This window comes from Plectropomus leopardus, chromosome 6 (genome assembly GCF_008729295.1).
Source record: "Plectropomus leopardus isolate mb chromosome 6, YSFRI_Pleo_2.0, whole genome shotgun sequence".
Lineage (NCBI taxonomy): Eukaryota > Metazoa > Chordata > Actinopteri > Perciformes > Serranidae > Plectropomus > Plectropomus leopardus.
In genome coordinates this window covers 478,355-491,091 of record NC_056468.1, presented here as the reverse complement: position 1 = coordinate 491,091, position 12,737 = coordinate 478,355, and the positions used below count along the sequence as shown (strand labels likewise).

At 40.6% G+C, this 12,737-nt stretch overlaps 1 protein-coding gene across 2 annotated transcripts in view; it reads right to left on the bottom strand.

Moving 5' to 3' along the window:
* zfr (zinc finger RNA binding protein) overlaps positions 1-12,737 on the bottom strand; it is a 57,671-nt gene that overhangs the window by 15,339 nt on the left and 29,595 nt on the right. For both annotated transcript variants that reach the window (XM_042488369.1, XM_042488370.1), the window contains exons 5-14: positions 11,694-11,912; positions 10,964-11,199; positions 10,388-10,591; positions 9,052-9,367; positions 7,007-7,188; positions 6,786-6,905; positions 5,869-6,014; positions 3,549-3,714; positions 1,974-2,176; positions 503-653 (exon numbers count right to left, since the gene is read on the bottom strand). In XM_042488369.1, the coding sequence (XP_042344303.1) occupies positions 503-653; positions 1,974-2,176; positions 3,549-3,714; positions 5,869-6,014; positions 6,786-6,905; positions 7,007-7,188; positions 9,052-9,367; positions 10,388-10,591; positions 10,964-11,199; positions 11,694-11,912 (1,943 nt within the window). The remainder of the gene's footprint in view (positions 1-502; positions 654-1,973; positions 2,177-3,548; positions 3,715-5,868; positions 6,015-6,785; positions 6,906-7,006; positions 7,189-9,051; positions 9,368-10,387; positions 10,592-10,963; positions 11,200-11,693; positions 11,913-12,737) is intronic.

Below are 12,737 nucleotides of genomic sequence, written 5' to 3'. Positions count from 1 at the left end.
ATGCTCTGTGATGGAATTGTTACTTTACCTACAACACATGATATTTTACCTGTTACTTTATAATAATAAATACATTTAATTTGAACATTATACATTTCAAAAACAGCTCAGAGGGTCGATCATCCACAACACACTAAGTGAATATGCATTTTTGGTTTCCTGCCTTTACATGGCCTTATCTGTCATGCGAAGTAACATCTTTTGTGTGAGTTTGTGTGTGTGTGTGTGTGTGTGTGTGTGTGTGTGTGTGTGTGATTTAGGTGTATGATGTGGGCCAGGGTAACTGTGAATATTCTACTCCACCAAAATTACTTTCCATTTCTTATAATCAGCCACTGTAAGTCACTGTGACAGTAGTGTTCTAGTTATTCCACACAAAAGTGTTTAGAAATTAAATTATATAACCAGAGGCAAACATGTGCCACAGAAAGCACAAGGCAGGTACCTACAGAAGTGGCCAAAGAAGAAATTGAATGTGGATTGATATTTGTAAAGATAGTACTGTTAGTTGTTTGGGAAGGTGCTCCACGATGCGGGTGAGGAGGCCTTTGGTGGGCTTCTCACTGCAGAGTAGGACCAGGTTGACATTCTTGTCCCCACGAAGCAGCAAGCCTTTGGCCAGTACTCCAACCCTCATCACTCCTTTCAGGGCTCTGGATAGGGTACACAAGAAGCAACACATGCAAAAATTAAATGTCAGTATCAGAGGAAAATACAGAATTTTGTTTACATTAACAATGTATATTACAATTTATATATAATATTATATTTAAGCTAAATTATGCCACCGAAAACATTTGAGGTGAGAAACAGGCAACGCAGTGACAGAATCTTGGTTTATATTTGATCAGCGCATTGTTTAATCTCCATCTTTGGAGGAAATCTTGCTGTTATAGCTAAACAGGGCATTAAAACATGTTTCTGAAACATTTCAGGGGAGAAATAGGTAGTGCAGTAACATTATAGTGGTGCATATTCATTCAGCACTGCTACTAGTTTTACTGTTTGATCCTAGTCTGTGAGAGCAGGAGAAAGATGGGCGGGTCTCTCTCTTGATCCTGCTCTATACTTTTTGTGTCCGCAGGGTTGCATGGGTGGCAAGCTATACAAAAAGGCAGAAGTACAGCTTGTAGTTTCAGCGACAGCCCCAAAAGTAGGGCGGTACCCAACTCAGAATTGTGCCAGTCAAATTGGATTTGATCGTTCAACATGTATATTTGACAATTCATTTGTTTTCCATACAAAGTTTTAGAGTTTGAGCAGACTCAGAGGGACATTAAGGGTGACCGCAGCAAACAACAACATTTTTTGCAGACACAAAATATCAAACAAAGGCCAGAGACTATTAAGTTGCCTTGAGCTTTAATTTGCCCACTTCTAATCAGAAGTGCCACTGCGTGCATTTCCACAGCTCTCTGTACACCCCTAGAAGGCCACTGCACAGATAAAAATCGACAGCTATACTTGAAAAAGTTTCAGTCAACTGAGCGTCTCCGACTGATGATTTGAATCCCCGATTCATGGGGCAGCCATAACTGAGAGCCAGAAAATATCTACTGGATAACACAAAGCGTCACCCAGCAGTTTTGCTAGGAGGGCAGCAGGGAGATATTGGCACCAGTTAGATGGAAGGATGTTTACCACAGCTCATCTAGACTCACTGTCCACATTGTAATATTATGAAGCTGACTGAAATCAGCAGTATCCCTTTCATTAGAAAAGCACTTACACTGGTGCATTTGGAGGAAAGATAAATTAACTGAGCAACCTTCAATCCATTTATCTGAATTACTTTATGATATAGTCTACACAATGCAGGTAAGGGTGTGCAGCACAGCTTTTCTTCGTAAATGTAACTCCATTCAAATGAAGGCTAACCATTCATCCTACATTATTGCACTCAGTGGACAGTCTGAAATGTATAGACAGCCAGATGTAGATTAAGTCTTATCATATTTTATCAAATATCATACCTGTCTTTAGAGGGTTCCTTCTCCTCTTTGTCCTCTTCCTTGGCCTTGTCCTGGTCTGTAATTATGTCTGAGACCAGTTTGAGGGCACGTTCTGTGATTGACACGATCTTCTGGATAGACTGGAGCTCATCCTCTGAGGGGTAGATAGCTGCATGCTTGGTCATAACATAGCGGTCATCCGAAGAATCAGGTCGACGTGGAGGCTGAAAGAAAGCAATGTTCAAAACAGCATGACTGATTCAAATAGTAATTTTATCTGTATTGACAGTGACATTATTGACAATGTGTACCATGAATGATCTAGCTATTGATTTTATTAAATAGCACTCACAAAAATTTAGCTAAACCACGCTCTATATCAGTTTTCCTCATTTATTCATTATTGGGGAGCAATGATTAGCAATGATTAGCCAAGGACAGGCCTATCACAGGGCTGACACGAAGAGGCAATTTAGATTCTCCAATTAACCTTAACCTGCATGTCTTTGAAATGTGGAGAACCCAGGGAAAACCCACTCTGACACAGGGAGAACATGCAAACTCCACACAGTAGGGCCCCAACCAGCCAGCCAGTTCAAACTTGAAACCCTCTTGCTGTGAGGTGACAGTGCTAACCAATACTCCGTCAGTTTTATGCTGACAGGTTAGACAACTTCATAGAGAAGGACAAATTGTTGATTGACAGTCCGTGCAGATTCAGAGCAAACAGGTCCACATCCACGGCAATAACAGAGCTAATAGAAGAAATAACCAGTTGTATGGATATTAAAAAATATGCATGTGCAAAAACATACACAAATTCACATTTGATGACTTTTAAGGCCTAGTATTTTTAAAATTGAATTAAAGAAATGTTGAGACTTTTTAGGGAAATACAAACGCCCCCTGTGTTTCTCAACTTGCGCATTAGCTAGGCCTACTTGTTTGTGATGGGAAGTACAGACACAGAAACAGGATTGTTGTTCTCAACATAAAACAAAACACACCATAACGCATAGCAAGTTTCTGTGATGTAACTACTGGATCTATTTTTATATAGTAGATCTCAAAAAAGGAATCCTTACATAAAATGTAAAAATGGGTCTGCAGCTCTTCTAAAAGTCAAAAGTTCTTCTTCTAGGTAAGGTAGTAAGTAAGCTGGGGCAGGCTGTCGCCCAGGAGGTAGAGCTGGTTGTCGTCTAATCACAAGGTTGATGGTTGTCCACCGCTCCTCCAGCCAATATGTTGAAGTAAGTTACTGAACCCTGCATTGCTCCCAATTGCTGTTCCATCAATGCGTGTGTATACGAATGATTGAAAACTGAGTAGCAGGAGACACCCTGTACAGAGGCCTCAATCACAATTGTGTGAATATGTGTGTGAATGTGACTCGTACTGTGAGCGCTTTGGGTGGTCCAATGACTAGAAAAGACATACAACCGCAGGTCTATTTACCATTTATTAGTTTGTAGTGTCACCAAGAAGCAACTATATAAACTCCAAACCATTTCCTAACATGAAATGCACGTGTGACTAACTTATGGTCCTTAGTATTTCATTGAGCAACACTGCATAAGAACAATCTTAAAGCCTTACCACAGGGCCCTGAGACTGCAGGCCAGGCATGCCAGGCCGGACCCCAAGTAGACCAGGAGGGCCTGGAGGCCCCTGGGGATACCCTCCATCTGGTATACGGCGCCGGTCATCCCAGTGGTGCTGCTCCTCCTCCATACGTCTCCAGTACATGTCTTCTTCATATCGGCTGAAAACAGAAAACCTCAGCTGGTATCCCTCCCAGTTTAAAACTGTTCAAACTCTTAAATGTCTACTGTACAAATGGCTGGCACATTAAAAGAGAAAACAACAGTGTCTTGGTAATATGTTGTTTTACCATTAACATGGAGAACAGCTTGAGTGCTCCTTGGCATAAATTCTCATCTTAACAATCTCACCCTATCAAATGGTGCATAGACTACAGGTCATAAAGCGGACAGCCTCAGTAAACAGAGCGAGGCACGCTGACACTTTTGTTCTTCCTCTGACAATAGGGAGGTGTGTTTGTTTTAGTGTTTGGAAGGACCTTCTAGGAAGTGACCAAACACATCTGTAACTCAAGTCAAGTCAGTTTTATTTATGCTCATGTCAGGACAGTGTAAACCGTTTGCAAGCCCACATCAATTTGTTTAATTAGAAAGTATAATTCATGCATTGCTGGATTGTCTAACCCTGATCCAAAAATAAATGTACTTCCAAAGCCAAATCTTTAATGAATATCAAATAAAAATCTCCACTCCACTCTATCAAAAGCTTGTTCTCCTTCCATGGAACTTAAAATGCATTTTTGATTGAGTCAGTCAAAATATACAGGAGAAATGCTCACATTCACATTTTACAATAGGAACTAAAGTAATATGTATTTTTCTTGAATAATAAGGAAATCTGGACTTTGTGCCATGTTTGTTGAGGGATTCCTGCCCCAAGAGATTTATGATACAAACTTGAAAGAAGAGGTGTTACTATTACTGAAACCTAAAATTCCACGGGAAAACCTTTTTGATCTCTAATCAAGAGCCCAATGGGACTGACTAAGATTGCCGCTGACATTACTGTCTTTCTGAGGCTGTAGCAGGCTACAGAAGCTGAGGTGAAGGTACTGGTATCATATGAAAGCAGAGGACCTAAGAAATCCATCAGTACTAACTCGGTTCCAAGTGGCATTGAAACATTCCAGTCACATGATATCTGCATTCAATTCTAATTGCGGACTGTCCTGTCTCCTTCAGACCAGCTGACTCTCTGTTACAGGGCCACTATCCTCCTGGCAAACAACACCTGCCTGGTGAGCACGAGCTACACAGCTGCAGCAGCAGGTAACATCCAACACCATGCTGTTAAACAGTTCTGACAAACTTGCACCGACACCAAAACGGCTCGACTTTGTTGTTAAACCTGATGATTAACAGCAATGTGATGCTAACATTTTGCCCGGTCAGTGTGTGTGTGTGTGTGTGTGTGTGTGTGTGTGGACTCACAATTTTCCCTGATGTGAAGCTCACACTCACCAGCGGCGGCAGCTTCAGTTTCTCAGGTCACCAGATGTCAAAATCTAAATTCAACTAAATATCAATGTCTAACAACATTGGTGGCGGCTTGGTTGTTTTTAAGGGGATAAAGAGAGGTGTTGTATTGCTATACTGGGTGCCATTATCTTCGGGTTCTATAAAACGTGCCAGAACTCTCCCCAGGCAATTCATTAAATTTAACAGTACTGGCCACTTCATTCAGTTTTTGGGTATCGAATAAAGTACTCTATTGGTATCAGTGTCACTTTAAAGGTACCGGTATCAGTACTGGTATCATAATATTTTAGACAATACCCAGCCCTACCTGTCATGTTGTCTTGTTTCTTTTGAAAGGGTTAAATAACAAAGTTAGGCTAAATTGACCATGCCAGGAAAAAACTGGCATGGTCATTTTCACAGGTTTCCTGAACTCTAACCTCAACCTATCTAAATGAAAATGGGTTCTCCACTTTACAAACATGTCCAAATCCCAGATGTGCTGTTTTTGCCCATTGTATATGGACCAGTGCAGGGCCCTTTCCAAACATGCCTGTTCGGAACAGACCGATTGCTGGGCCTGTGGTTTTCTCAAGAACCAGTCGCACAAACAAATTTACAGTTATGATTGCTCTTCCTTGGGTCGTGAGCAACAGACTTGGGCCCAAACTCTTGTAGATTTATTTTGATGTTTATATAAGGAAAAAATATTGCATCCTATTGCTATTCTAGTTTATACAGGAAAGTAACAAACAAAAGGCCCCAAAAGTTTTCAGCTCAACAGTGTACAACTTACATAGTGTACTTAGTATTTTTCAACAGCCAAAACCATAAATAGGAAAGAACTGTGACCATACCGCATCTCCATTCTCCAGCGCTCCTCCTCCTCTCTCCTTCTCCAGTACTCCTCTTTCTGCATCTGCTTTCTCATCTTCTCTTCCTGAATCTTTCTTGCTCGGATGCTTGGCTTGACCTCCACCTGCAGATCTGGGTTCACCTTTTTCTACAAAACAAAACATTTAAAAAAATATTTCACAGGTGTCTCATTAAGAAATAAAAAAACTCAATTCAGATATATGTCAAACTGCCAACAGATATCACAAGGGTAATCGTTAATCAAAGGAAAAGTGATGGTATAATTATATTGCAAGCACTGAAAGTAGAACAGTTGGGAGTTAATTCATGGATCTTCTTACACTTGCTCTCAGCAAAATAAATAAAAGTTAAAAAAAAAAAATGGAAGTTTTACCGTATAGCCATAAAATTACAGCTGGCTAGATGTCTTTGATCTTGCACTGAATCAGCACCCTTAGCATGTCTGTTACCTTTTCTTATTATTTTTTAATCAGCCAAAATGCCTTTGGATCAGATGTGTCTGTGCCTGGTCTAAGTCATGACAGAGAGAGGTCTGCTCTTCTGGACCTGGCACATTTGAGCATCATGCTCATCCTGAAGACTTAAAATTTAGGCCTAATACTACTTTTTCAGATTTTCTCACTTCAGAAAGGCCATTGGTCAGATCTTATGTTCCTCATGACAATACTAATAGCCCTCACTTACAAAATGATCATACGACAAACAAGTGGGTGTATGGTCATATTCATGCAAACCTTAGCTTTTATCAGTGTGGATGTGAGTGGAGGCTCCAATCAAATCTCATGTAAGGACTCATGTATGCAAGTATTCCTTTAATTTTCAGCTCGGAGAGACCTGATGAATATACCAGTGAGTATTTAAATCTTGTGGAGCAATGCGAGACATATCAGCTACAAACCTTGTATTGCAAACGATGCCTACGACCTTTTAGATGCATTTCCTTCGCATTTGGATCGTTGAAACTACATTCACACAGCTTGCAGTGAAAGCGGATGACTTTGCCTTCATCATTACGGACCTAGAAAAAAGAAGTCCTATTTATTACACTCAAGATCTCAATACATATCTGCATAGCGAGTGCAGGCTGACTCTGGCCCATGCATTAGTATATCAACTTACTTCCTCAACATAGTCATGACCAACAGGCTGGACGTCACTCTGCAGTGCAGCCAGGGCCGATGTGGATAGAGCATCTGAAACTTCAGTCTTGGGGTCATGAGTAGCTGAAGAGGATGTTGCAGGCTTAGAAGTCTCCACTTTGGCCTCCTCCATCTTCCCTGTGGTCTGTAATTTATTTCCACCTGCATATGAGAAATTAGCATGTTGGTTAACCAAAGAACAGTTCAACCTAAATAATTCCACATAAAAAGACAATGTGACAAGGTTGGTGATAAGGCTCTGTGAGGAGGAATTCTGATAAAGAGTGACTTCTTTCTGTGGTAATCACAACAGATAATATTGGCTGACAGAATGAGCATGATAACCAGCGCAGATAGTTCTATGACTAACAACTAATAATTTTAAGATTTTTAGGAATAATCAAGTGGCTTAAAAAAAAGATTTTCTTAAAAAGAATAATAACTGGAAAAAAGAGCCTTTATATGCCATTTAGAATACTGTAAACACATAGTTTTAAAATGTTACATTCTAGTACAGCATCATACAACAGAGTATTAATTCTCAAATTGTCAAAATGTGCCATTCAGATCAATGAGCACATCTGTAAACTTGTAAATGTATCAAATTAACAACTCCTACCAACACATTTAGACAACTTTTAGCACAGGGAGCATCCCATCACATCACATAGCTGATTCTATCACCCAAAAAAATAACTGATTAGGATTGTTTTAGGGCATCAAAGCTTTAGTGAGAAATATCCGTGGTTAATCAAAGCTTCGTCTGGGGTAGGGGGTTGATAAGATCTGAGGAACTTACAATTGATTTTCAGTTGATGCTCCAAAAATAAATTGAAAATTAGCCACTTTGTTAGCAGGCAGGTCTTTGTAACATTAGCCATAATAACTAGAGTAACTAGTACATTGGAAGATGACTATGCTACTTATTATGGCTTTCAGGTTTCCTTTGACACATCTGGCACTCAACCAAAACACTATCACAGCCAAAAAAAAACCAGTATGGCACTGCACAGCAGAAATGTTAACCTCCATGATGTGTTGGAGGAGCTCTGATTTACACAAAGCGCAGTGAGAGCCAATCACCTGCAGCTCTCCATCTAACAGCTCACCCTTGACTGTTTCTTTGAGCATGTATGCTCCTCGAATGGTATGTAAATCTGACCTGCTGACACAATAGTAGGGTTGAGATAATGTGCTTATCACTCAATTCTATATTATCATGATACTTACTGTATGTGCCGATTTCTTATAAGATATCAATTTGTCATGCTATTCAATATTACAATTTAGTGCTTTTTCTTTCACACTAGACCATGCACATAACATGTAACTCAGTATTCCTGACTTTTACTTAAGCAGCATCACATACCATGTAGAACTACAGTAATTAAACTAATGATGTTTAATCTTTTATGAACTTATTACAGTTTTACTTCAGTGAAGCTCTTTGCACAGTACATACAGTAGCCCCTTGAAAGGTGCTACTGTATATCAAATAAACTTTACTTACTTCCAAATTCTACATGTACAGTACAATGAATCTTTTTTTAAGTAAACTTAAACTGCTATATCTAGCTGTTCTTGCAGTATTTTCCGTACACTGATTCATTCTTGGCGGCCATTGCAATATCAGCATTGAATGCCACTTATTGTTTTCCCATCCGCCTCACTTCCCACCTCAAGAAGACTACATGTGGAGGCTGTGGAGTCGTGGCTGTATAAAATCCAGCCAGTGAAACCCCACACCAGGGTTCACAGCAGGTTGGGTCTTGTCTATGCAACAGCAGCAACAGAAAGTTTGCTGATCGGTCAGCGATCTGTCAACGTGCTATTTAAGCAGCTTAGGGTCTGTCTCCTCTGACTGTTCACCATTTTCTGCTCTCTTGTCTCTGCTTTTTTTTTCTTGAAATGAATGTGATGTCAAGTTACTCATAGATGACAGCAATAAAAGCAGCAACTTATCTCAACCTACACATTTGAATTCTATGTATTCAAGCCAAGTACCCTCAGTGTGTGCTTACTAACCAAGAAAATTGATCTTGGGGGTGTTGACTTTCTTCCCAGCTGAGGCAGAGTTGGCAGCAGAAAGATTGTTGGCTAATGGGTTCTTGACACCTGCCATACTACTGCTGACTATGTTGACATGTTTCAGGTAGGGGGTTGTGGAGCCAGTGGCAGGGGAGGAGGAGGCCACACACTGAGAGCTGGTGGTGCTGGAACTGCTCAGGGTAGCTGTGGTGGTTTTACTGGGAGCAGCTGTGGTTGACGACAACGTCTGAGGCACCATACTGGGCTCAGTAGAGGGAATTGGTTTACCAAGTTTGGTATGAAGCTTCACAACCTGGAGAAGAGAATACAGAGCATTTTCAGCAGGTGTTAGGTTTTTAATCAACAGACCAACAACACAGTGGACTAGTGAGTTTCCCTCAAATTCTTTTTTGGGACTTTTTAATGATAGTTGTCGTTAAATATAACATTTTGTTTATTACTTTACTGAGAAGGTGGTTTGTACACTTCATTTTCTTGTCTGTTTGTTGTCCTCCCTCTCTGTGAAGTTTGTTTGATCTTAATGTGCCTTTCTGCTTCCTACCAAGGACTAGACATGCTAAGATTTTTTTGTTTTGTTTTGTGGGCAAGGCTGGGGAGGGTGGTTGCCTTCATTTGACAGGACAGTTGTAGCATGAACTAGCATGATGGATTGATTAAGAATTCCATCAAAAGTCTGACTAAAACTGAGACTGAAACAATGTCTTCTATAGAAGTCTGAAGAATTCACTTGACTTCCCACCGCTGTTCAGATGCTGTGGCACTGTGATGCAAGGAAGAACTGTGTGTCTGCCTCTGTCACTGTGCTGTGCCTTCAGTCTGCTGCGATCTGTCAATCAGCTGTGTGATGCAAAATTACACATCAGGGGCAGGGCAGGAGAAAGGGTTAAAAATAGAGAGACTCCCGCAAAGATCAGGAGTGTTGGCAGGTATGCATCCAATGTGAGAAGATATAAGGTCCAGCCCCCTCATCAACACAGGGTAAGAAGGTATAGATAATGGATAAATGGATTTATTTTATGGGAATTCATATCTACAATCAAGACATTTTGACAACAAATACAGGGAATTATAAAAAATTCTAAAAGAGTTTTTAGTATCATGAGCAGGGACAAAAATGGATACGATTTACTTGAACTCAGAGGTACTTAGGATACAATATATCACAATGTTCTCCTCAATCCCAAGTCCAAAGAGATGGAGCTGCGCCAGAGGGCTGTCTTGTCTGTTAACTACTGTTTAACAAGGATTAATACCACTTTTAGCCTTCAAACTGATTTAAGGTTGATGTTTCATGTTCCACTCATATTCATACCTTCTGGTGCTTGGCTCCACGGATATGGGCAGCATAGGCATCTGCGCCAGTGCAGGAAACATCGCAAAGTTCACAGCGGAGCTGGTTTTGAGCATTGCGGGCCAGTACCCCTCCACCACTGCCGCTGCTAGTGCTGTTCTGGGAAACCTTCAGTGCTGCTTCCTTCTTCTTGTGCTTCTGGCCTTCCAGATGCTCCTTGTAAGTCTAAAGCATATAATGTTTGGAGAAAGACAGAGCCATTAATCAAACTGGTTGTCCTGCAATTGCTTGGAACACTAATGATTTTGTTGCTACATGTAAATTTTAAACAACAAACCTAAAAATATCAATTAATCTACGTTCATCCAAGGCTTTCGCCTCTTCCCTTCTCAAGTGCTGAGGAAATGAAAGGTACCCATGTGTCTGTTTATTTCAATTAAACTTGCTTTGTTCTAACTTGTTAACACGGGCACCGAAAAAACCCCAAAAAAACAACAGGTTCAGCAACGCTCATACTCGCTTCGATGTCCAGTAATGAATCTGGCTTTAGGATGTATATACTCAAAATGGTGCAATTGTGGAATATATTGAACTCACCTGTGGGCCAGCACAGCTGATCTTACAGACATCACAATAGTGGATCTGAGGAGGTTTAGGTGGTTGCTTGGGCCGCAGCTGCTTACTCTGAAAAGGGGGTTTCTTGGTGAAAGTGTTCCCCGTCCATGCTGCTGTTGCTGCTACAGCTGCCACTGCCTGCTTCTGCTGCTGCTGCTGCTGATAGTAGCTGGAGGCTGCAGAATAAACTGCTGCCTCATAGCCTGAGTATGAGGTTCCTAGAAAAATATCAACCAGGCTTACTTATATAACTAACTCACTGCCCGCTCATTTCATAGCCTTTTGAAGAGCATAAATTAAAAAGCAAAGGTATGTGGGTATGTTAAGAGTGTTCACCATCTTAGTTTAGCACATTTGCAGGCTATGCTAACAGTTGATAAAACACTCATCCTTAACAATTGTTAACATTTTTGAATTAAACTAAACACCACGTGCAGATAAGGATGACAGGAATGTCATCATGACTTAAGCAAATTTTTCACAAGGAACAGTGCAAACATTATTTAAGCAGGAGTGGGATTAAAAGTACTAGCTGTCCCCCAAGCATTAATAGTATTTTCTTTGAACCCTCCCCTTGACTTGGAAAAAAACTGCAAGACCGTCCACCAAATATGTCAATCGGGATTAGGACAAAAAACATGGTTACATGATTACCCAGAACAATTTTTTGTCCAATTTTCAAGCAGCATTCATTTGAAGTAACAAAGCTTACCAGAGTAGGTGACAGCATTTGTGCTGTAGGTTGGGCTTTGGGAGTAAGAGGGGACCACAGATGCAGCAGCGGCCACAGGCTGGACAGTAGAGGTCACTGGGTAGATTGAGAAAGTGGATGAGGCTGGACTGGGAGCAGCTGGCTTTATCACAGTCACCTGTCGAGTCTGCTGGCTCTGGGTGTATGAAGTTACCCCCTGACTGTATCCTGTTTTGGGGGCTAGAAAACACAAAAGTGGAACACAAACCTCTTTAACTCATTTTTGTTAATGTACAGCAAATTCATGATCACATACTGTTAAATTAACATGCCAACACCATCTACATCCTGGCACAGTTGGAGAGTTCTACTTGATCTGTCTGTCAACTAAACCACTGGATTAGCCTGGATTGGATTTTCTTGCTAATATGGCAAAAACAAATGAGCAAACTGAAGTGGACGAGCTTTCAATTTTATGTAAAGATTTTCATAAAATCAAACTTATTTACACTATTTATGATTCTATCAATTCTATCTTAATTAATTGTTTATTTGTTACATGAAATCATACAAGGTACAATTTCAGTGAAATGTCCCGTGACAGCTCCTTCAACTTGTGCTGTGTAATTGAATTTTTTTTGCCTCTTCTTACATTGTGGGCTATTGCTTAATAATTGTCCATGTGTCCACATGGTTTTTGGTTGTGGAATTTTAACACTGTACTTATTGTACTCATAGTACAATTTTCCTTGTTCATCTCCAAATTAAATCCACCAGCGAGTCAGTGTTGATTTCATTCCTGACACCAACAATGGTGCCCTGGACCGTACCTCAGAATCTGATTGGCTCCATCACTCATGCCACTGGAGGCATGTGTTGGAGTTTCTTGACATATCTTGGCCTAAAGAAAAATGGCCTCATGGACGTGCCTCCCTTACAAGGGCATTGGCTCCGCTCTGGAGCCACCTCTGAATAACACAGTGTTATCCATACTGTTTATTCCTTTGTGGCAACAAGGTGAGCAGGAATAAGACAACAACTCACATTCCAACTGACTGTTTTGAT